The sequence below is a fragment of the Bombyx mandarina genome, chromosome 10 (genome assembly GCF_030267445.1).
Source record: "Bombyx mandarina strain Sakado chromosome 10, ASM3026744v2".
NCBI classification, from domain to species: Eukaryota; Metazoa; Arthropoda; class Insecta; order Lepidoptera; family Bombycidae; genus Bombyx; species Bombyx mandarina.
The window spans coordinates 8977716-9004583 of record NC_143217.1 but is presented as its reverse complement, the minus strand read 5'-3'; the positions used below and the strand labels follow the sequence as shown (position 1 = coordinate 9004583).

Here is a 26868-nt window from a genome sequence, read left to right as displayed (position 1 = left end):
TAAACATTGTCCATATGTATGCTCCTGTGTAGTGGGATAGTCACTATATCGATATCTTATTTATAAGTTTCACCTCTACCTTGTGTGAATTGCACACACACAAACACCTTTTTTTTGTTATTAGTATTTTTGCACAGCACGCAATGTAGAACACAAAAATCAATTGATTGATTCGGTATCAATGGTCTCAGGGGAACGCAGGGTGCAAATGCCAGCTGCGTTCGCGTTGAAAAATAGCGTCTTCCGTTGCATTAAAATAACGAGTATCTTGTCCTTAAAATCGGAGAGCAATCACGTTAGGCTTTTAGTCGATACGCGATACAAATGTTTTTAAAAATGCTTTGTTTATTAGATTTGACCAGCATTTAAGTTTTGGATTGAGTTGGTTTTATATTTTTAAGTAGTTGTTGTGTAAATAAACTAAGTTTGTGAAAGAAGTTAACTAGTGTTTTGTAGCAGCAATAGCACGAGGGACCATGGAGTGATCAAGCTCACGACATATTCGATGTTAAGTGAATACGGGTACAATTTGAATGCCGCAATCCACCTTGAGGCATGAGGTCGAATTCTCTACTGTGTTTTATAAAAGATCGTTGTGTTCTAATTAAATATCAAGACGGCGAATTTTTTTGTAAGATCTGAAATTTACTATTGATACTCTAATAATAAATTATTATAACTTTACAAAAATAAACGAAAATACGTGACACAATATTAAATGAGATTATAATATATTATAAGCGACACGGCGAAATAATGACGAAGTTGGCTATTTCCAACCTAAGCCTACACAGTTTTATATAAAAATTCACTAGGAATGTTTTATTTGCGTTTTTCGGTTCATTTTATACTAGTGACGACCCAACTCGTCCTCAGTATGCTCGGCGGGTATGTTCGGCTTCTTCATATACTTCTAGAACTATACGAAACACGTACGTAATTTAAGTACAAGTCTCTTGAAGAGTTAAGTAGTATGTATGATCATACACATAGAGAGACAATTTACTGTTATTTAATCGTCTCGTCTGTCAACAGATATTGATTATTAATTGGTTAGTTAGCTATGGATGAGCATCAATAAAGATTGGAAATAGTAACTTTTTTTTCCTAATGTCCACAACAGAACGAAATAGAAAAAAGTGTTATAAATACTTAACATGTACCATCTGTTTTAACAGATTCAGATGTTTTCCGGTCTGAAGGGCGGGACAGTCGTTACTCCGAGGCAACTATAAGAGTTAGATTAGTGTTACAATGTTCCGGCGGTAGTTTCTGGGATTCCAGTAAAATAATAAAGAAACATGTTATGCGGAAGTGGTAGTACTTACTGAACTATTCTGGTTTTCTATTGAATTCTGATGCTGTGACTGAGGTTGGGGTGAGAAATTGTTCGTCGAGAGCGCTGTCGATGTCGGTGGACCTTCGCTTTTAACTAGAGGTGGTTGTGAAGAGGGCGTCGGGCCACTTGCGTCCGCCTTCACTCCCGCAAGGGCATCGCCGTTAGCGGCAAATTGTGCAGCCGCAGCCGCAGCCGCCGCCGCCGCAGGGAACGGGGTCGCCATACCCGTCCCCACCATATGCTGAAAAAGTATAAAGCAGTATGTAGCATGAGGTTTTAGAAGAGGCTTATAATAAATCACAAAGTGAATAACACCGTTCATCTTGAAATACGAAATGGAAGTTTCGTGTTGTGAACATTTTTACTACAAAAACTTATATGGCTGGGTTAATAAATAATAACAGAAAGAAGAGCTGGAGATAGAAAGAAGCCGGAAGAAGATAATTGAGAAGGGGATACTGTCATTATGGAAGAGTCAAAGGAGCGTAGAAGCAGAAACTAGAAGTAGCCGGTATCGTGTACCCATATGATGAATAGCCAGATGAACTATTAATCTAGGATATTTTACTGTGACTACTATTACATTTATCGACTGTCTATATTAGAGAGATCAACGAAAGGGAAGCTAATATTAATATTCCTTGAATAAGAATTTGTAGAGCTTACAACATTCGAATAATATTTACAATGACAAGGACGCATTACATAAATATATTGGAATGTTTGTGATTTTGTAAATGAATATATGCTAGTCTGATTTCTCAATAACATGAGCATTAATATAGTTCTGAATTTTAAAACTGCAGTCTCTGTCGCATTGTCGTACTCCTCAGTTAAATATTTTCTAGTCTCACGGACACGATTTCGGCGGGTTATGTACTAATTCTGTCGTAATAAATAAACAAGCTTTAGTTGACGTTTCTGGGCTATGAATCGAAATATTGACGCAAAGAGCACGTGCCAAAATACTTGTTTCTCCACGGACAGTCTAAGTGGTCAATATTTTATCTGCTGGAATCGAAAGAATTATATCCTAACATTTGTTTAATGTGTATTTTAGCAAAAAATATGCGTGTATGAATTGAAACATATTTTTGATACTAGCCACAATTTGGCGGTGAAGCTGAATTTTTTTTAAGGCTGTCTACCTCAAAAGAAACTTTCAACGAAAATTTGTTTGAACAAGACAGTATACAGATTAGTAATAAAAATACAGATGACTAGCTTTTACCCACTGGCTCGCGCGCGTGCTCAAGAAAATGTGTTGGTGTAGTTTCCCGTGCAAACATTTTCGAGATGAAAGCTAATGTCACTCTCCTGACCTAATATTATCACTTTAAAATCACGCCAATCCATAGGTTCGTTTTGACGCGAAAGAAGGACAAACAAACACACCGTCACATTTATAATATTAGTATGGAAGTATGGATATTTATATGGAGATGTTACAACACCATTTATTTTGAAACTCCATTTTTTACGTTGAATTTTAATAGTGATTGTTCTAAGCCCGTTGTCCGAGAAGAACTCATTCTGTTTAGCTATATTCAAGTAATCTTACATGGTATTTGTCCAAAGGGTTATTAATCTAGAACTACAGCCTCGAAAGCCCTAACACCTCAAACTACTTCTATGTACTATATTCTCCTAATTATACTCTTAATTTATTCTTTGAGTACTAGTAGTAGATTGTGTAATTAGCACACATTTTACATTGATACTAATCATCATAGGTATTGTCAACACCATTCGAGTAATTTGATTGACTTAAAAATGGCGGAAGCCGGAGATAAGATCACGCCTACACTTTCACATCTCTCATGAAGATATTAAATAGTTTGTTTGTGTGTAGGGGAGTAATCTCGGGAACTACTTATGGGACACCTGTGTGAACTCAGCATCCGTGCTTAGAAACATCGTTCTAATTTAGGTGTGTTCAAAGATTTTCATTAGTAGTGGATATTTGAGACACAGTTAGCCGGAATGCCAAAATTAAAACAACCAAAAAATGTCGTGCTCTATGCTTTAAATTCTTTGGGAATAAAACTGAGAATCAAGCCTCCCACGATCAATAATCTTACCTCACATACCTTATCTTTTCATTGCCACTTCTAAATAGAAACCGTTTGGATTATCCAAAACAGATACGACTGTAACATAACGGTGGCTTTGTAAAGACACATTGGACTTCGAAGATATTTAGGGTATTAAGTAAAGATATACGTTATGAGACTGAGAGAATATACACACTACAATTTTTTTTTTATTGCTTAGATGAGTGGACGAGCTCACAGCCCACCTGGTGTTAAGTGGTTACTGGAGCCCATAGACATCTACAATGTAAATGCGCCACCCACCTTGAGATATAAGTTCTAAGGTCTCAGTATATTTACAACGACTACCCCGCCCTTCAAACCGAAACGCATTACTGCTTCACGGCAGCAATAGGCGGGGTGGTGGTACCTACCCGTGCGGACTCACAAGAGGTCCTACCACCAGTAAATTTATTTTAATAAATATATTATATATAGCAATTATAAAATTAATTTTATAAAAAATAATTTTATAATTGCTTTATCGTTTAACAAAATATTATTTATACCAAATAATCCGATTTATATTTAAAGGCCTAAAAGTCATCAAAAAACATCTATCTTATTTATACACGTAGGTATGAGACAATTAAAATAAAATTGTTTAACAATAATTCAGTTTGATTTCCGACTCATTAAAACATGGAAGCACAAGCTTGAGCAAGTAACTTGGCTGAGTACGAAACGACAAATTTGTCTAATAACGTCTGTCGTGTATTAGCTCTATTTGAAATTAGAGGCCGGATGTGCAAAATTAGGAAACGTTTATTGGACTCAAATGAATTGTCTGGGCCTACTCGTGCGAGAGTAATGTGTGTGACTTAATAAAGCTGTATTTTGATGGAATTACATTAGCTTATCTCAAGGTGGCCGTGGTGATTTTTACATATTACGTAGCTTTTGAGTTTGACGGCTACATACTTTACGGATTTTATCTGTGAAAAATATTTTTAATTTTATATAATATGTTTACGTTTACGTTTATATAATATGAATATGAATTCTAAGGTACCTTTTTCACGCACGGATAGGTAGGTTATAGGTAGGAATATGAATTGTAAGGTACCTTTTTCACGCGTACTGCACAATAATTTTATAGAGCATTTTATTTAGTTGATAGAATACTAGGGTAAAATTATTTATAAAAATCTCTGCATCATCACATAAACGAATAGGAAAAAACCCTGGGAATTTTTAAATTTTAATTGAGCACGCTAGGACGGCTCTAGAGTACGCCGCGAACGATGAAGTACATGTGCGCGGCTGTCTCGGCGCTCTCTTACATTTTGATGCTATTTATGGCTATACGACGACACAATAGCCATGACTCAGTCTTCTAACAGCATAAGAACTTACGATGCGTACGTGAACCCCGCAGATATCTGTACCCACATTAAATTAGGTAGCTTAGATACGAATACTCTTAAATATTATTAAAATTATAGGTTTTCTTTTATCTGTTTTATTGGTACATCATTAAGTTACGTCAGACGAATGGTCACATTATCAATAGCCTCGAATTACGTATCAATTAAGATCATAATAGCCATTATACGTGTGATATAGATGCGGTCTACCGTTGAAACGCCTCCCTGTAATATCCGGCGAGACTGTAAACAAACTGACTTTTTATAGCGGGTCTGCTGTTCGTCTCTCATGCCACTGACCGACAGTGCTCACTCTTCCAGCTAAAAGTAATTTAATAATGTTTGTAAACTAACTCATTAGGTAATCACTGTTCAAAGCGACATACAAAAAATTTCAAGTTAATTATTTAAAATCGATAAAAACAAGTATAATTGTTTAATTTATTAAGTACTAGAAATATTTCAGTGCTGTGGAAATTTTTAACCCAAATTTCAAAATGTATAACTGGCATAATTTTTTGTGATGTTATTTACTACACGCCTATAGACAACCCTTTAACCGCTTAGCATCAGGCGGGACATTTGTTCGTTTTTTCATAAATGAGGCCGTCAGCGCAAAAGTGGCCTAACCAAAAATTCATATTCGTGCTTATGTACCTATTCCAATTTATTTAAAACATAATAAATGTTGATGCAAAATCGGCCTATCCCTAGTTTCATCTATAGATAACAGATGCCTTTGTAAACATCATTTTAGCGCGTATTTTTTTGCCTACGAAGTATTGTAAATGTAAATTCGAACCTAATTATCTCTACTACTATGGTAAGCTTTTTTTTTAATTGCTTAGATGAGTGGACGAGCTCACAGCCCCCCTGGTGTTAAGTGGTTACTGGAGCCCATAGACATCCACATCATAAATGCGCCATCCACTTTTACGCTGACGGCCTCAAATGCAAATACAAAATTAAATATATAATATAATTATTTTAATTACATAATGTCACTAGATCTTAGTGATATAAAATGATCACAAATTATTATTATTATGTGTGAGTAATATACATAATTTACAAAAAACAATATACTCCAAATTTGAGACGAACACCGACAACTTTGCAGAAAATGTGAAATAAATGTTTCGAACTAAGCGAGAACATAAAGGAGCCCGTGAGAGCGAAATTGAGTCGAGGCGTAAGAATAATATTATTTTGTATGGCTTGAATGTGAAATAAGGTCAAATGAAATATTATACGTTTTTCTCTTGTCTCAGGCTCCCGTATTTCAAAGAAACAGCTAGGCTCGTAGTTTAACTGAGAATAATTATATATTCAATTATTGTGAGCTAAACAAAATGTTAACTCATTCGAAAAATGCGGGCTTGAGTTGTGTACAACAGACCCACTACAATTAGGTAATTATATCAAGACTGATTAAATGTAATTGAGCACAGCAGCGTCGCTGTCATCGTACTCTAGCAATGGAGCATGTGTCACTAAATAATAATTCCTTGACACAAAATGGCGGCAGCGTGCCTTTTCCCGGCGACATTTCTCGTAAGCGTTCAACTGTACGGAAATTTAAAACACAAAATTGAACGAACTATTAATAGTAACATTTCATCCCTGGTATAAACTGCTTAGTGTTTGCCACGCGCACCCTTCCCCTCCCACACTTGCTTCGCCCACGCCGCGCCGCCGAACAGATGCTGAGTAGTGTAAACACAAACATAAGCCCGGTTAAGATAAGATATACTTACGACTAGGCATTAATTAAACAAATTATCGCTCCATGCCTCGGATCACCCACCAAGAGTTGATTTTCAACATAAAGCTTGAGAGTGATGTTTAGCAGGTGCTATTAAAATTAAACAACGCACCTCACTAGTGTAACAAACAAACTATGTATACGGTTCAATTCTTAATATTATACGTTTAAATAAAATTTCGTTATAATATTCTAGTATTATTCTAGTACTCTAGTATTCATTCGTAATCTTTATTTTCATATTTATAATTAATTTATATGTAATGTGTATTCAAAACTTTCGCGGCATCGATTTATCTAATTAATCCTTATAATAATTATTATTAACATACATATTTGTTCAATTTCACAGATATAAATTAAAAAGTTACAGCTTAACCCGCCCAAATAAATATATTTTCTATAATGTTTTCGGTAGTATTAATCTGCAGTTTTTTTTAATCATAAATATTCAACAATTTGCCATAGAAACTACGTGACCGGGGGAATATTTACAATGCTTAATGAAGCACGCAGCCACAGCCACCGCTCTCGGTTACCCCGCAAACTGGAGGTATATATAATACTAATCTATACAATTATGAAGCTGTAATACCAAGATGCCTGAAGATGAATTTTTTATTGTAGTAAATTAACAGGCCACCTCCTGGTTCACCTGGTGTTCAATGAGAGATGAATAGATGAATTTTATAGTTTAAAATGCATTATAATCACGGTTGTCTCACCATTCAGACTGAAACGAACAACTATCAAAAATAAGTCAGATGAAGATGTGAACTCCCGCACCTGGAATTATTATATTGAAATGACTACATGATCACCGAATTAGCACTTTTTTTCTAAAAGTAACTCTGAATTAATTTGAGTATAAAGCACATACTACGGGACCCTGTGTTATATATAGCTTAAGATTATATTTAACAAATATTGAAAATATATAGAATTTTGCTACGATAAAGAATAATGATTCACTTTATTTATGCAGGTGAAGCCGCGGTCTCACTCACGTGAGCTGCATAAGCGTTTTAAGCAATTAATAATAATTGAAGTCTATGCATTTGAATGGAATTCGAATACGGTCTTGTCTCATAATATCCAACTATTTAAGGTTAATTGTTAATATTCTATTGCTTGCTCCGTGCAATGAATAACGTAACACAAGAGCAATTGGTCATTGTACGAACTCTTTAATAAAGATGGCGCATTCAATGGTAGTAACTCGTAAATGGTTACAATAGCTTACATCCGTGCTCGACATTGGTCCTCGCTTCCCGTTCTACTCGCGGCGCTGGCTCTGTTCGTTCACGCATGTACTTAATATGTGGCATCTATCTTTTAGTTTTACCATGATTTTTACTAAACTTGTTTGTTCCAAAGACTACGGGTATCCTACCCGTGATCAAGACGCTTACGCCGATATATCGGAATATTAAAATCATTGTAAGTGCACGTTAAATAACAATATTTAACATTTAATCTTTCACGATACTAGTCTGTCCGGCTATTGTTTAGAGGATATACAAATTAGGACTCTTCTAGCTCCTACTACTTTTTTCCGTTCACTTTTTATTTTCTAATTTCACCACCCACTAAATCTTTTTTTGATTTTGCTATTTCCTGAAAAGGCGTAATAATACAGGCTTCCGGACATAAAAGCTTTAGATAAACAAAATTGAATTGAAACATGAATATATTTTTTATGGTGTGACTGTGAAGCCTAAAAATACAAACTAACACAGCATGTGAAGACGCCACCCAGTGAAAATAACAATTCGTTTAGTTACGTAAATTTAAAATAATATTTACGATATTATTCGTTTGAATAATCCAAAATTGCTATTTGGATATTCGAATGATTTATTAATCGTTGTTTATATTTAAAATGTATGAAGGCGAGGAGAGTAAAAATTGGCTTTGAGCAGATCATCAATAATTCGCAGAACCTCTTTTGCCACACGGCGACGCTGCCGCTCACCGTATTACCAGAATCAATATATATTTGATTACGTTTGATCGAAGGTTTACTGGGGGGAAATAACAAGAAAATGTGAAAAATTGGTAAATTACAGAATATACGCAACCGAAACTTTTGTTTGGAACATGAAATTGAGTAAATCATGAGTTAATAAATGTAGTTTATTTAGTGAACATGTTAACAAAAGTAAAGGAATATAATCGCATATATCCAGGGCCACTTTAGCGGTACTTAATAGGCTGTGTACGTCCGTCGAATATTTAGTATGCAAATCAGAATCACGTTGGTGACTACGCGCTGTTCACCGATCATATTCATTTAACAACTTTATTGTATTTCTTGGTCAGTCAATTATATCTGGAGATTTTTTTTGAGTTCATAGGATTAGGCGACACTGCAAGAATCGCTTTTATACCAATTCTTTCGTTGTTTTTAAATCTTTTTCTTCTCGAATGTGATGTGATGTTGATAACATTACATATCTATCTGTAACATTCTAGAAACCAGAAGTCTTTAATTTGAATGTCTTATTCATTGTCGTAAGGTTGACCTAGCCAGGATTATATCCGTCCCTAAGATGGAATAAAGATATTTTGCATCACTAAAAAAATGATGATTCAATGGATCGTAACTTTATTAAAAAAAAAGAAAACTAATCCATGTAAAAAGCGTCTTTGTTCTGTAATTACACTTAAAACGGTTGGCGACAATCTTTATGGAAATACCATCGTTGATCTTGTAACAAAATCTACGACTGGATATCGTTCATTATGAGATACTCTCTACTTACTGCTACTTAGACTAATGTCAAATTAATATTCTTCAATCCGCACATTGTAATTTATAAAAAAAACCGTTATTAAGTAGGAATAATGCATTAACATGCCTACGTTTTCAGAAGGAAAAAATACTAACCAACCAAAGATCAAACGATCTCTGATTTAAATTTACCCGTAGTGCGTAACAAGGTACGTTTATAAACTGCTTGTTACATGTTCCCCTTACCGACCTGAATACCTTTCTCGACAACACAGTCGCAGCTACCGATTTTGTAAATTATATTTAGACTGTTATGATATGCATTTCGGCATCGACACGGTTCAAGTGCAAATCGTAAAATCATTGTTTTGCTTACGAATGCATAGTTTAACTAAATAAATAAAAAAAAACAATTACTGAATGTATCGATAACCTATATGATAATATGATCCCACAAATCAATGAACCCATTTATAATTATGCAAAAGGCGTTGACGATGCATCACACGGCGCTGATTCGGTTCGCCGAGCCAGTCTCTTTGAAACTGCAACCCATTTTGTGGACCACTGATCTCGTTAATTAAGCATTTTCAAACCGTATATAAATGTAAATCTGAATTACATAAAGGTTTCGAGGGATTCTGAAAATACCGAGGCCAGAGGAAAGTTTTAGATGTATTGAATGTTGACGAATTATTATAATAAAATATTGCTTTTACGGAAACTCAACAATTCGCTTTCCTTAGCAAACGACTTTCTGAAAATCTTCGAAGGACTACATCTAAGAACGAGAATTGAATATACGAAAATCTTTTTTTATTTAACTAATATTGAAATATGTACATACACCTGAATAGTTCCTATCACAGTTGATAAGGTATTCTGAAAACCACACGGGTGACGTAACGGCATCCTGAATATTTCTGGCGCAAATATATCTATTGAGACTGCAGGACAGTCGATGGGCTGATCGAGTTTTCTAAAGATACCATACGTTTTACAGTACCTTCGACATTACGGTTACGGTATGTTTATAGAAAACTTCCAAATCTACTAAAATTTACTAATTTAATGGGATAGCTCTTCGTATTTTGTAGGTTTTCAACAATCGTAGATATAATTTGAAACAGTTTTATGGTTTCGTCTCGTTGCGAACTTTTTTCGTTGATCAGAAATCGGTTTCCATGAGACGACTAGAGATAAATGGAATTCAAATTTAACATAGTTAATAATTGTCGAAATTGTATTTATCAAAAAATGCATTTTTTTTTATGATAGCCTTATTGGTCAAATGCTACTTATTGTCTTTCGATCCTCTTTCACAGACAATCTAAATGTTTATGAAAAATATTTGGTATGCGAGGTGTGATGAGTAGTAGACCTAATTAATATGCGTTTCAGACAACCATAAAGTTTAAGTTTTATACACATTTCGATATTAAACACCTAGACAGAACAAACAAAAATGTTGATCACTGAAATGTCTGGCCCGATGTGGGAATCGGACTCACGAGCCTCGGCCCAGTAGTCAGAGACTCAAAATATAAAAAAAATTCAAAAAAATGTATTACGTATGCGATTTTTATAATAAGATGCCAAATAATTGATCTCAATACTACCTACAATCAAGAAGTGGAAAAAATACACACAAATCCCTTTAGATTATGTTTTAGAGAAATCCTAATCCGACCTCGTGATTATCCTATAGAGACATGAGTGTTTAGTGTTGTTGGATTTCAATATGCTGACAACAGAGAAAATTCTTATAAGTGTATGTAAGCATTCCTCTATGAGCACGAAGATATCTCACGCAAACGGTCACGCCACTAAGCCACTTAGAAAGTTGCGTTATCAAACATGTGAGCAAGTTTAACTTATTAACTGAATACCGAGTAAGCAGTGCCTGTAAACAAGTTTAATTTATTCAATTTTTATAGCGGTCGTGTAGAAGATAACTAGAATTTCAAATCGTGAAATGGTAATATTCAGTAAACACTATATGATTTTTGAGATCATATTATCATAGGTTAACGTTACATTCACTAATCGGTTTTCTTTATTTTTAGAAGGGTGATTTCCACGCACGTCCAGCTGTTATTAAGTGGTTAGCGAAGACCAAAGACGTCACAACATGCACCTAACCTTGTGACATAAGGTCTGGGGTCTCAATTGTATAATTTGACGGTTGTCCTACCGCTTCAAGCCGAAACGCATCGCTGCTTCGTAGAAATGAGCAGGGTGATGGTACTTTCATACCTACTTATCCGTTCACTAGACGCCCTAGCATCAATTAAATTTTCACCTCTAGCATCCACCACAATCCATGAATTCAACATTCAAATTTTCGCTTAATAATCAATATTCGACCATAATACTACTAGATTTAGATTCTTTTTATATACTTATTATGTTATATTATTATCTCCTTCTTTTAATACTTTTTGAAGAAATTTTTGAACCAATTTCCAAATATTTTATTGATAACACAAAAAAGCTAGTTAAAAAGAACAAAACCGCTTGATAGTGAAAATGGTAATTAAGTGCATTTTCTTGCCTTTACATACTAATATTTTGTATTTATTTTTGTGACAATTTTTAGGTTAAGGCTTTTTTAAATGACTGACCTAAAATTTTTAGTCGAGATAGGGTCCGATAAAAATAATCAATACAAAAACACGATTCATCACTATTTTTACAAAGGACGTTGAAAAAAATATTTAGCAAAAAAAAATGTAGGATGAGATGAGAATTGTTGATCGTTTTTTTTTTAGAAACTGGCTAAAATCCCTACACCGTTGAAAAGATGAAGTAAGATTAAACCTCATTTATTGCCATGCGTTTATTTTTCATTGAAATAGCTTTTTTCGCAGGCGTATATTTATTCGCTTTGCTCTATCGGTATAATCTGTGATTTCGCCTCAATTCGGTTTTCTATTTTCAATTGCATGTTTAATTTAAAATCAACAAAGTTCACAATTAGAGAAACTCATGACGTTACTGCGGTTTAGTATATTCAGTATAATAACCATTTCATTTGTATTTCAAAGCAATACTGACGCATATAAGATGATTTATAAATCGTAACCTTCCGAAATTCTGGGACGGGGTTGTTTGTGTCGTTTTGAAATTAGAATCAATAAATTATATTTAAAACATTCAGCTAATTATAATGCTCTTTTGAAGTTAGAAATCAGCGTGTCAACGGCAAGCGCGAAAGCGTTGGTAAAATTTTAATTTAGAGCAACGGTTGGGTTTTATGCTTGTCCGATACGGCCCGTAGTCCTGGCCGACAGGCATGACACGGCCCTGAGACGATAACATCGCCTACGGGGAATATTGATCTTATTTGAGCTTGATTAACCCAGTCGTTGGCGTGCTAATAATACACGTACTCTGGCGCTGGTCCAGGCGAGGCCTTAATGGTACTTTGATGCAATACAGTTTTCATGGCTGACGCATCTTATGTTACTTTTAATCACATCTATCGATAGAAAACGGAAACGTTACGCAGTCAAGTTTTTTAAACAACGTAAGGTTTTACAATATACCTATGCTTTATACTTGTGTCCGAAGGTTTAAGACGCCTAAAAATCTAAAAAGTTATTTACATGCAAAACGAGTAGATACGCTCAGCACAGTAGCTTTATGATTTAAATTTCTTTTTTATAATACTTAAGAACTTTACACGAATAATAAATAATTTTTATATATTAAGTACTATACTGTACATTATATAGTATGATATCATTCCAATTTTGAAAATCGCTGACTTACTCAATCGAACAAAGTCTCATCACATCACATCGAACTTATTTTATTCAATGAATAAAAAAAGTATGTAAAGTTATTTGCTCGAGCTTAAAAGTCTGTTTTGGACTCTAATTAAAAATATAAAGATGCCTGCGAATAAGACATCGATGTCATTAATTTTACGACTATGTACTATACAAGATCAAAGCATACCAAAGAGTCGAAGCGCCAGTTTCTGGCCTATATCAATGTCATTCTTGATGGAACCAAATTTTGTTTTTTTAGCCTCATCGTGGATGACGTGTGATAAAATTGAAAAAGTTAGTACTAAGCCATCGTGCAGGATTATATTAACATAATTGTAATGTAACGTGCAACTCCATTTATGAATGCTAATTTAACTTACACATGAAGTTATTGAATGTGTGTCTGTGTGTGTGTATGTGTAACTGTAAAAATAATCATAGGTAAACAGTATTTTGCGTGATGAAACTTGTTGCAAATGAATTAAATGAGATCATGGAAGTGTGTGGTAAACAAATTATGTTATTTATGCCGTATCCACATGCGTAAAACGTGCCAAGTAATAAAAAATTGTAAATACCAGTAGGGTATGTGTTCCTGTGTCGATGACATTGCCGTTACTCACCTGAAATCAACATATAGAATTTATGAGTGTCGATAATGCAGTTTGGTTAGTTACAATTAAAAAATATTCAATAAATTCAATCTATATATATAAAAATGAATTACTGTTCGTTAGTCTCCCTAAAACTCGAGAACAGCTGGACCGATTTGACTAATTTTGGTCTTGAATTATTTGTGTTAGTCCAGAGAAGGTTTAAAAGGATTAGATAAATATGAAAATGCTCGGAATTAAATAAAAATAACAATTTTGTTTTCCCTTTGATGTGTCCCCCGTCGGACATATTCCTTTTGTTTGTTTTAAGTTTATTTTATACAAAAGTTTAGGGTCTTTTATTTATCGATTAAAGCACTACGAAGTCTGCCGGGTCAGCTAGTTGATAATATAATAATTCATTGTCAAATAGTGCATTACGAGCTAATCAACAACGATGGTCGAATCGTGAGGCGTCGCGACGACGCCGACGCCACGCCGACCGCGAACAGACCAACTATTGGCAAATATCCAAATATCTTTAATGCTCCGGACAGGATAAGTTGCTCTATTCACCTGGATCGGTACTGCGCGTCGATTAGCATGAATATTATTATTATTTCTGCCGTGCCCCGCTTATTTCTGCCGTGAAGCAGTAATGCGTTTCGGTTTAAAGGGTGGGGCAGCCGTTGTAACTATACTTGAGACCTTAGAACTTATCTCAAGGTGGGTGGCGCATTTACGTCGTAAATGTGGGCTGTGAGCTCGTCCACCCATCTCAGCAATAAAAAAAAATATTTTTTGCAGGCGCATAATAACTATCGACATCTACCGAACGTGAATTACGTTTTTCACGGATGAGTTATTTCCATACATGTTCCACACCCATCCATGTCCCCGTTATTATTTATTTTTATTGCTTGTAGTATAAGCTAGGAAACAAAGCATCGACTATTATGAATGCATTCATTATTGCTTCATTATTTATTACACATCGGCAGTTGAACTGGAGAGCAATTAATTACAAACCCAGGTACAGAGCTTTTCTGGCTTAATTAAAATTTATTTAAAAAAGCAACATATCCGATGTATTGTTATTTACATTGTATGTTAAAATTAAATGGTCACCTGTAGGTGAGACACAAAAACAAAAAAATGGACGAATAAATTTGATTCACTTTTCAATTAATTGCTGACATTTTTACGCAGTACGTACCAAAATTTATTATTCAAAAACATGTATAAATCTTTGGTCTTTTTTGTTTCTATATAAGTATGCATATTATAATATTAATTATATTTAACTTTTATACTTGTTACGCCAGTAACCTTCATGCGTCAGTTACAAAGTCAGTCGAATTTTTCCCTACCATTGCATCCATATGATATTCTAATGACTGTGATAACATAAATGAGATACGAACATCGATTACTCCCAATGCAGATGCACTTTTCTTGTTGCTAGGTGAGTTTTACTCCGATCTAAGATCTATTAAGTTAAATTTAGGCTCCAAATATTATGGTCTGATTATTATATTTTATTATTAAATAGCTTTTTTTTAGTATTTGTTGCTCTAAATGGACTGACGATACCTCTGCCGACTTTTGTTATGTGATTAACCATACACATTACAGCGTGGATGCCGTCACACATCTTGAGACTTGAGCATAAAGACTCCATTAACGACAGCCCTGCCGTTCAAACAGTAACATTTGACTTTTTAACTGACGATACTTACATACTTTGTCCGTATGCTGGTACCTATCCGTGATTTCAAACTCAGCTTACGTTTACCAGTTATTATTATATATCTTTATACTATATCTATATATTAATACGTGAAGGAAAAACTTTGTATCCCTTTTTACGAAAATTGCGAGGACGGAGGAGTATGAAATTTTCCACACTTATAAAGAATATAGAGAAGAAGTGCACAATGCTAATATTTTTTTAATATAATGCATAAATGATACATTAAATCAATAAAGAAAACAATACACACACTACATACCGTGTATTTAACGCACACACGCATGCATACTATTTATTGTCAAACTTTTGTTCTTGACGTCTGTGGTCAAATTGAGAATAGATTAAATATTGACTGTCTTTATTAATATGTTTCTATAGTGTAGTCTTGGCGAAATTTGTGATTATAGAAGTATAAAATACAATTATAATAGTGTACAAACTTACAATTCCAATTAATTATAGTCGAATTTCGACTACTGCGGGACCTCTAGTGCACATTAATATTTCATCTCGGAAGTCGAATAATGCTGGATAGGTAAGTACATATCACTTTAGAATAATTGGTACATACCCTCAATTTTTCGACGTCTTACCATTAATCAGGCGATTTAGTTCTTTAACAGTTTTTTATCGAGTTCTAGAAAGTGGCGACACTGGTTTTGAGCATAATGGCGCAGAGCCTCGACAAGTGTACGTTATGATTTATGTGGCACGCACACAAACAATCAAATAAATATAATAAATAATGAGAATAAAGCATCAATAAATAAATAAAACATTTAATAAATCTTGCTATTATCTCGAAACATAGACGAGTCCGTTTCAACTGATTACTAATGATTTATTATTACAACGACCTCATTATCAACAACAAACAACTTAAATTGTGTACATTAACTATCAAAGAATCAATATTTTTAATTATCATATAAGTGAAAAGATTCATGTCAAGCTTAACTAGCCGGTATTCATCCGAAAGAGGAGGATTCTTTAAAGAGTCGCGGAACACGTACCACATAAATAAAACCCATTCAAGGTCTATAGGCGTGGAAACATTGAAAACGTTTCCTTTCACCCGTGCATTTTAAAACAAGCCCGGCAGCCGGTCCTCTGTAAGAGTCCAGTCAAAGCCCTCTAACGACCACGTATATAAAACAAGTGGAGTATGGAGTCAAGTATCAAACGTACGAGCAAATAAATTATGTGACGAAATAAAAACGTAATACCATTTTCCTTTACGATGTAGTCTGATCACGTTAATTACGTTGCCTAAGGAATCGTGTCGGTAAAAAAAAAACCGTCAAGGAATAATCGAGCAGTCGCCTACAAGATAATATGTGACCTCGTTATCTTTACAGCACGCAACGCACATCAATCGGTGTTCAATAAAGAGATATTACGGAATAAATAACACGATTCTTGACAATTCTGTGACATCTTTATGTAGGTAATGAACGGTACAGAGTAACGAGAGCAGTAAAATATTTAAAGGCAGCAGGGAACGTTTCGCTTTACTACCACACCAGTTTAGTGATCTAGGCAAAATAATGTATCCTTCAATTGCTTACTTTTATTTATATGCTCTATAGGTACTTTATTGATATCAATTTTTTTTTTTTTAAATATTACTTATTTCGTATTATTCAAATTAAAAAAAAAATACGGGACACTGAAAACGAGTAAACATGTTTTATTAATTTACTGATGATAAGACGTATTGTAAAGCTCGAAAAGTTCCTTTCATAACCATCCTACCTACTTCTGCCGTGAAGCAGTTTCAAAGAAAAATCAGCAAAAAAAATTCTCATATCGTAAGCTGGGTGACAGCATCCAGGTCGTGATGTCTATGGGCTCTTATATCCACAAAAAACCAGGTGAACGAAGTAATTAAAAAAAAATTAAATTATAAAATTTTGGCAGTTAATCATTTGAACTAAATAAATCATAGCTTAAGTTTAAAAAGTTTTACATTCATTCAAATCACAAACGTTCACAAAATTACAAACGGCAGTTCATCTACTAGCATATAGCTATAATACTATTTCAGTTCTCGTATTAGATCGTACTGAAAACACTATTCACAAGAATCTAAATAGGGATGTAAAATATTTTAACAGCCCCATAATTTCCAGTTCAACGTTTCTCTTTGGCTAGTTATCACTTTCTTCTGAATGTTGCAATACCGTAATATCTCTCAGAGATCATTATTATTGAAAGTTGGTTGTGTAGCCGGTTTAACAGTCTCTAGCAGTGCAACTAGGACGTTTTGATATATTTATCGCCAACCCTATATTACACTGCAAATAATGGATTGCAGGGTACTACTCCCAGGATTGCGGGTTAGAATTTAATGATTGATATTGAATATTGAAATATGATATTGAACCTATTTCACTGTTAGTTCCCTGGTTGAAGCGAATATTTACTAAAATAAATCCCCGCCGCTCCTGATAAATAGAAACGAAAAATATGAGCATTAAATATTGTTGTAAATTGTCACGGTTAGACATGTTGACAACTTTACATTCCGTAAACTTTATTATATATTACATAATTTATAATAAAAACAGAAACTAAGAGAACGCTTTTCTGATACATTTATTTATTATTTTAAATTTTGACTTACATAAATATTTTTTTTCAATACGAGTAGAAGAGAAAATCGTATGTGAATAAGAAATAATAGTTTACAGTTCGTGAGAAAGCTTACAAATATAATAGGCGAATTCTCAACATAATGAAAAATCAAACTCACATCAATCTGATGATCATTGAGGCAGAATAGACTTAGTCTGTTTTACTATTACTTCTTTTCCATAACAAATACCAGACTAATTTTTAGCAAGAATTTTAATAGGGGATGTTGACAATTTAGACAGCCCTATTGTTTCGTGCTCCTCTTTGAGGAATTCTCACTTTCTACCTATAATGTATCTGGAAGCGACATTCGCCTTTCGACTTCGAACGTTGAAGCACGTAACGTGTGTTTACATTTTGCAAGAATATCTTCAACTGTTATATTCGGCTGCTTGTTTTCGAGAATCTTGTGTAAATTGGCCATAACTCTGTCACATACTTTTACAATTAATTGACATCGGGAAATATAAATCATAATAATACGTTATGACACTAAAGTTAGTGATATCTGTGATACGATGATATCTGTACCGTATGTCTATATTTTTGGACTCTGGCCAATCAGTCTAAGAAGAATTTTGACAATTTCTACACGCATACGTGGTGAACTTGTAGAAACAACATACCAAACAGTTTCATTACCAGTAATAGATTTATGTAAACACAATCATCACAAAACTCCACAATGTTTAGTGCGGTTCGTCTAGTCAGTACCTATATAACATACAAAACGAAGCGCACATAGTCTAATGGGTAAAGAGATTGCTATCCATGGTATCTTGGCAGGTACTTGTTTTACAATTTGTCTTTACAATTTGCGTCAAATTAATAGCTTCAGTGTTCATTCAGTAGCAACTCTATAATTTGGTTTTTAGTAATAACTTTAACGGCTCACGGTAACGGATTGTGGTGTTAACTGTTAAAGCGCTTACGAACCTTGCATTGAGAATACTTTGAATATTACAGAAAAAAATATATGGAGAAAGATGAACAGAAGATCTTCTACCAAACGGATGTAATCGCTCGGCAGACCGACGGTCCATACAATAGATCAGTAGCGTGATTCAAGTTTTTACCAGTTTACTTCTACGATAGCTACTGCTACATTTTTGAGGTCGATATATGTATAATTTTTAACAAAAAAAAAACATTTTCACAATCTTTTTTAATAAAATGTTCTTTGAAATTTTCCAAAACCCGTTATTAATGTACGTAATTTTACTTAGGTGTAATACAGATATTAAAGCCTAATTCTATTTTCGAATTACTAATTACAAACAACTTGCATTTTTTTATGTCTCCCTACTTCTAACGGATATAAATTCTGCCTTTGTCAACGCGAACGGTGATTGGTGTCCGTCAACAAAAGTTCGCAAGACAAATGAACGCCAGCTTTTCTTTCCACTTCGTTCCCTATCTCAAGCCCGACACACAAAGAACTAGACGAAGTGATCCAAATTCAAAACTGGCAACGTAAAACGATAAGATGAGATAATATTACCTATATAAAAGAACAAAATTTTCGTCTAAAAACAATCCCAAACTGTTTGTACTCTAAGTAGCAGAGCGTAATTCTTTCTTTATAAAGTGTAAAATAAACAGTCTTCATCAAAAGAAGCGTCTGGTAACAAATTTCATCCCGCTTCAAAGTGAATGATTGCTTACAGGCGCAGATGTTTCGAGTGTTTCACTTTTACAGTAAATGTGCGGGTGCGAACGGGCAAGCGCTAAATAAGACGAGACTCCGAAGCAATACATAATGTACGCATAAGGGTAAGTGGCAGGAGGGAAATGAAACCGCGGCTTTTAAAATAAATATAACGCTCGGTTCGTAAATGCGGTTCAAATTACAGACTCACTCTCCGTTTAATGATATAGTAATGTTTTAATTCATTACAAATAGCTCGTTGGAAATTTAATCGTAGCGGTGTGTTCTACTTTTTCTTTATTTAGGAAATAAAATCAGTATCTTTGTCAATGTTTTACAAAGAAATAACAATATGACTAAGAAAATATTTGTCACGAAAATTAAAGCTTTGTGGTAATGTATTGATAAATGTTTCTATGCCTTACGAAATGCGCATAGAACCTATGAGTAGAGATTTATTTTCCCTACCTATTCGCGGGTAATCCGAGAGGCTATTCCAGCTACGCCCGGAAAGGTGGGTGAGCTCACGAGGCTCAACCTGAGAGAATTTGCCAACACTTGCCAGCCTTGAGAGGCTATTTCAGCTTCGCCTTGACGTGTAGGTGAGCTCACGGGGCTCAAACCGGGAGTGTTGCTATGATTGGCCCTAGCCAGAGTAGTGTTTCGCAGAATCTACCACCGGATCGGAATCGCAACCCACTGAGAAGATCCGGCGAGAAACTCAGTGGGCTATGTGTTAGTTCGCTGGTCGACCTCTTGAGGACGGTAACCGGTGCTTGAGAGGCCTAAAAGCACGGAGAGTGAATCCGGATGATCCGACAGACATGTTTCGGGCGACGGCGGCTTTGCATTGCCGGTCGCGGTCGGATAAGTGAGATTATTTGCTTTGGTTTCTAGTTTAGCAATTATTACTGTTCTAATTTTAACAATAAAAATTTGAGGAAACTAGTTCGGTTTATACTGTGTACCAGATAGGTAAGCGTTCAAAAATAAAACCATTTGTCAACATAAACTATATATGTATTTGTATTCATGAATATTAGTTTGTATTAATATGTGAACTATAGTAATATTAATTTATGAACAAAAGTTTAATAACATAATTTAATTTATTGTCGCAAAACTCAGGTGTGGGACACAATTATTTGTTGCCAAAATCGACTGACACAAATCTAAATTGTTCTCGTTTTCGTCAAATTCAATGCTCTCCATTTAATTGAGCCGAAACCACATTTACTATATAATATTTTATTCACAATTGATTCTGAATCGGTTTGTATTTGTTTACTGAAAGATATTTAAAAAAAAAATCTTATTACATCATATTAGCGAGCAGTAGGCAGCGGCTTGGCTCTGCTCCTGGCATTGCTGAAGTCCATGGGCGACGGTAACCACTTACCATCAGGTGGACCGTACGCTCGTCTGGCTACAAAGGCAATAAAAAAATAAAAATATTAGCATTTAATTTTGTCAGAATCGACGCTATTGGAGTACGAGTATAACGTATTATTTTATAACTCCATATCATTGGAACGTTTTTTTTATCTTCCGAATACACAATTTGCATGAGTAAAAGCTTTATCCAAAGAATAAAAATTAGAATATTTCCATACTATTATCATATTACATTCCAAGATATTAATTTCACCCATTTGCCATTTTCCCATTGCCCATTTTCATGCATTTGCTAGGTTTAAAAAATTTAAATTAATTAATTAATCTCAAATTCGATTTGTCATAATATATATTCTGTACTTTCTTCGGGGTCGCCGAGTGTTCTCTTAAGTATATTTAAGATCGCATCGCAATTCTTGGTACCAGCCCCAGAGGAGAAAGAATTTCGATGAAGGTATTTAACTCTTTGAACAGGCCCTCTCGATGTAATTAAACTAAAACCTAACTGACAAATCACATCAAAAACTATTTTGCGGATCGTTTGGCGATTTAGCTTTTTCTGTCGGTGTACACTTAGATTAGGAAGATAGCTAGAGAAGCTTGATTCAGGGCTTATAATCGGATCTTCCTTCACCAGGTTACTTTTAGTCAAGCGGATAAAAAGAACTCTAGAGAGGCCTACCATTCGTAACGACATTCTAGAGATTTATTTCCCATATAGAAAAACTAGCGGCATTTAAAATTAACATTATTATTTCTCACCCCCACAAAGATTCTCATCATTAACGCCCCCGCAACTGGTGTAGGGAGTCCAACACTCATATAAATATTAACCTATCCATTAAGTACATGTATTTTCTACATGGATACCATGTTTCAAGTCAATCAGATACATGGTTCAGTAGTTATAACGGAACATCCGTAAAAACCACTATAGATTTATATCTAGTATAGATAGATTAAATCTATCCTCCTAATTTTATACGATGTTCGTGTAATTTAACATTACCATTAAGTATTTTTTATTTATTTAATTATACGTACTAATAGCAAAGTTTATAAAACACGTAATAATTGACCGGTAATCGGATGAAACATTCTCAGTTTGAACTTCCTTTATTGAGTTTAGGTTGGCTTTAATGGCAAAGTCCATCTAGTAGGCACTCATAGAAAGTTACAAATTAATTTAAATGTTCCAAGAACAACGTTATTTGGAACTTTAAAGAGACTAAAAAGTTAGGTTTACTTCAAAATTCAGAGAAAACATTATTTTAGGCGGTCTGTTAAATAATTTAGATGAAGGAACACAAACAAAAATTTGTACTAATATTTTTTTTATTTCTATGAAAAGCACACTGAATAAAACGTTAGCTTTTATTCAAATGTTTTTGCGTGATAACTTTAAGATGGCTAGACTAAATTGAAATATTGTTGTCAGTGACTTATTGGTACAACATTGTGATAGTAAGGTATTTAAATAATGCTTAGTTAAAAAAATACTGTTAATACAAAAAACCATACGGCGCGCCTTCTTTGCTAGTCTTGATGGACACAAAAAAACGCTCTTCTACGTAGGAGGTCCTGAACAAATAATTGTATGTACATATAGGTGTAATTACATCTATTTTCTCTATTTAAAGTATGCGTAGCCTAACAAATAATACACCCAATACAACAAATGTATTCGTATCGAGTGATGCACGCCGGGATTCACATCCAGAAGTCAAGGACAAATTTTTTAGATACGTACCTACATAACTACATAGCACGTGGTCACCAATGACTTTTGCAATGACGGAATAACTTCGTATAATAAAAATGAAAACCAGAAATAAGTTTGCGTAATTACCGATACTATTCAGCCCACACGGATAGGTAGGTAGCACTAACCTATGTACCTATTTCTGCTCCAAGTGCATCCGGTTGATGTGTGAGAGCCGTTATATGGTGCAATTGAGACTTCGACCTCATGACTCTATAGATACCAATTTAATAGCAAATGTACCGTGAACTCGTTCAAGAATTGCCTTTGTAGGTAGAAAACATACTGTTCACCCGATGGAATGTGGTCAAAGTCTATGGGATGACACCGGCAATGCTGGCTAGGGGCGGCTGCACCGTCCCATTGACCACAATAGAAACGTTTCAGAAGCACATTGAACTCTTTTAAGAGAAGTAAATCATATGATTTGAATGTTAATATATATTCATAATAGTATTAACATTTTTATTGCATATTACGGAATAATATGTACATACGTCACAATAACATGAGTCACATTTATTTTGTATAATATCTTCTTAATAGTGCGGATAAACACTAGGAAACTTTAGAATTGGTCAAAAATTAAATATCGAAATACATTAAAAGATGTATTTACTAATAAAGCATCTTTGCTAAATTGGGCAATCGACTTTAACTGACCCAAAAGCCGTCTTTAACGTGAAATATATGGAAGGCGTTATAAATAGCGACTTAAAGCACTGTTCAATCATTCAGCAATTTTTAAGGCGCACAAAATTACCGGGCTGTCGACGGAGGGTTCGTCCGCGCAGGTAGTTTGGGCTCGCAGGTAGCTGATACGATGTGAAGTTTAATACACCCGTTAACTTGAATCGTGAACAAAGGGACGGTATGCGAATAATTTGTCCTTATTACCATCTCTTTTGGCCTTTTGAATTCACCTTGAACCATGGTTCCAGGTCCCCCTTTTCAACCGGGATTCGAAGAGGATGTTGTTTTTAAACGAAACGGATGGCAAACTGATATTATATTTCTAGATTAAGACTTGAGTAGTGTGTAGTATATTATTATGAGCCGAGGATATTAACTGATGGTCTGTCTGACTGTAATGAGACCTCAGCATTTTACTACTTCTTCACATCCATCTGTAGTTAGTATTAGTAGTTTTAGTAGTAATCTGGTAGCCAACGGGCTTCCTCTACTTGCTACCCAAATTGCTTTGCGAGAACTAGTAGAAGGTGCTATTACAAGTTCCCATAGACTGGTAATATAACAAACACCATCCAGCTTTTTTCTAATACTAACACACATTATATTAATATTCCAACATTGGGATAGAATAAATGATTAAAAAACGTTTGAAAAAAAAACATTAAAATAAGTTTGCACTGCGATGACTGTACTTTAAAGTTCTAATTTTAAAACAAACCAAAACCATCCACTCATAAGTAATAAGGGTTAATCCAAAACATAAAAATTCTGACATTATGTAAGAAGATGATATTATTTTAATATAAATAATATTTAATGATAGGAATAAATCGTTAAATGATAATTTCTGATCGGAATTTTTTAAGTACAATTGTTACTCTTTTTAGGAAACTGATTATAGCTTGAATGTGAATCTGACATGAAATAAAAAGAAGTTCTCAATTTAGAACATTTGACTATTTTAATTTGGTATGAAATGTAGACTTCCTATTACATTATTGTAGAGCAGTAATACATATAAAAAAAAATGCTCACTACCAAGAACACCAGGTTTATTAAATTTACATTTAACATGATTTCTTACTACTGGAGCCTGGAGTAAATGAGCTGTGATCAACTCTGATATAAACTCTCAACTCAGCATATGATATAAAATGCATTTTTTGGAAAGATTCACATTCCAAAACATTTCCTGGGATCTCATCAACAATCCAAAGTTTCAAGTAATGATATAATTGCGTAAATAAAATATAATAAATAAAAAACAAAAAAGAGCGATAACACTATCACAAATTTTTTGTTGTTATACTATTAACTATGACAATGGGCAATCTTAAACTAAAGTATGTAATATCTGTATATAAGGTTTTTATGCACAACTGTGTATGTGTATAAAACTCTGTATCCTCAGTTCTAAGGTATAAATTCAACACAACTATGTAAAATTGTAAATTCAATAGGACCAAAACAATAATAACATAAACTTTATTTCATATTTCCTGATTAAATTAATTCATTCATCCATTAAATTAATTCATACTAGGTTTAGCCAATGGATATTTATTTTATTGTTTTCTGTTTCATTGCAAACTTGAGACTATTCCAAAATTAGTAACTAGAAATTGTAACACCATTAATGATTCTGATCTAAATATAAAAAAAAAAAAATTGATGACAAACAATACCACCTTTTTGACATAAGATACTGAATACATAATAAGTAAATAATTAATTAATACCTTTCTGACCAATCTATTGTAAGTTTTATCAAAAATCAATACTTACCTAGTATATTTGTTTTCATTAATTTATTTTCAATCTCATTTTAGTGAACATCCAGTTTTTTTATCCTAACACAAGTAAACAGCATCCTTTCAGATATAAATAAACTCTATTTCTGTCTCGTTTATGCACCTCATTTGTCCGATCTCAAGAGAAGGACAGACTATTATTACGAATCAATCAATCTACGGCCGAATTGACAATGGACATGATATTTGTGTGGTTGCATTTTATTATTAGACATTTAATTGATGAGATTACTTATTTCAAACTAATCAAATTATTGAATAAATAGATAACTACATATTCATTTAGTAGAATGAATGTCAATTATTACATCCAGTCAATGAACTTTGTCTTTGTATCTATGTGGTAAAACAAACAAATAGGTAGGTACATATTATAGAGGTGTGATTGTTTTTGACCAAAACAACCTGTATTCAAATCGAAAAAGACAAAAACCAACGCCATGCGCCATAACATAATATTCTGGTTTATGTGTCACCAGGGTTATCTTTATCAGGTTCCTAACCCGAAAACATAGACGTAGAAAAAGCATCAATCAACCTACATGCTATTTTGTTCGAAATGAGAAATCCTTATACTCACAGGATAATACATCCCCTGCGGCGGCAAAAAAAAGGCCCCCGATCCCCACAGCTTGCCGTTTGTATTTACTTTGTTAGCCACAAAAATACACTCCACGTACGCCCCCTTGCTTAGGCGTAGTCTTTCACAACACAAACTAAAAATTCGAGGTTATCATGAGTATTTATATAGTAATAACGATTTTAAACAGTACTAAAAATAATCAAGATTGTTTAGTTTTTAGGTTATGTATATTTGAGCGCGGAGGAACGCGCTCTCTCACTGAAAACGATTGACTCGATGTGCAACAACGGACGAACAAGCGATCGCGCGTGGCCTGGCCACTTCGACGGGAGCCTCCGCCTCACCCCGTCCCCGTCCAGAATACAAATCCCTATGTGTATGAGAGAGATGAACGATGTCGCTATTTTTATTCGGGTTGTAAAAAGCAATGCCTACATCATGCCGTCTCTTTTTTAAGTCTTCACCTCAAGAAGTCTTTTTGAAATGAATATGAACAGGAGAATATAATTCGAACAGTAGGAATAATAACCATTAATGCTAAGTACAGTTTTCTGAAAAATAATTTCCTGTGAATCAAGATGAATCAACAAAAAGACACTGGATGAAGCAAAAAAACAAGTTAATTTCACGGTTTTAGCTCGGGATCATTCCTGTTAATTGGCAATCATTGTTTACGTATCCCAATAGTAAAAATAAAACCGTGTCATCTGATTTTATTTAGCAAGCAAGATTAGTATTATTTAGTATCACATTATTTTTATCTATGAGTGTGAAGAATGACAAAACACAGGCTAAGTGCTAATTGGACCAATATTGGAGGGCTTAGGGTTTCAAATCACGATAATTAATGCAGAAGTTTGTTATTTATGGCAAATTTTATTAGATTTTTTTATTTTATAAATACATATAACATTTTCAG

General features: G+C 34.1%; 1 protein-coding gene across 12 annotated transcripts in view; it reads right to left on the bottom strand.

Moving 5' to 3' along the window:
- Positions 1 to 26290, bottom strand: part of Rbfox1 (RNA-binding Fox protein 1) — a 41507-nt gene extending 15217 nt beyond the window's left edge. For 10 of the 12 annotated variants that reach the window (XM_089730585.1, XM_089730589.1, XM_089730582.1 and 7 more), the window contains exons 1-3: positions 25947 to 26290; positions 13653 to 13697; positions 1329 to 1580 (exon numbers count right to left, since the gene is read on the bottom strand). In XM_089730585.1, coding sequence (XP_089586711.1) covers positions 1329 to 1580; positions 13653 to 13697; positions 25947 to 25958 — 309 coding nt within the window. In that variant the 5' untranslated portion in view covers positions 25959 to 26290. The remainder of the gene's footprint in view (positions 1 to 1328; positions 1581 to 13652; positions 13698 to 25946) is intronic. The other 2 variants (XM_089730590.1, XM_089730587.1) reach the window with 2 other exon arrangements.
- Positions 26291 to 26868: the final 578 nt, after the last annotated feature.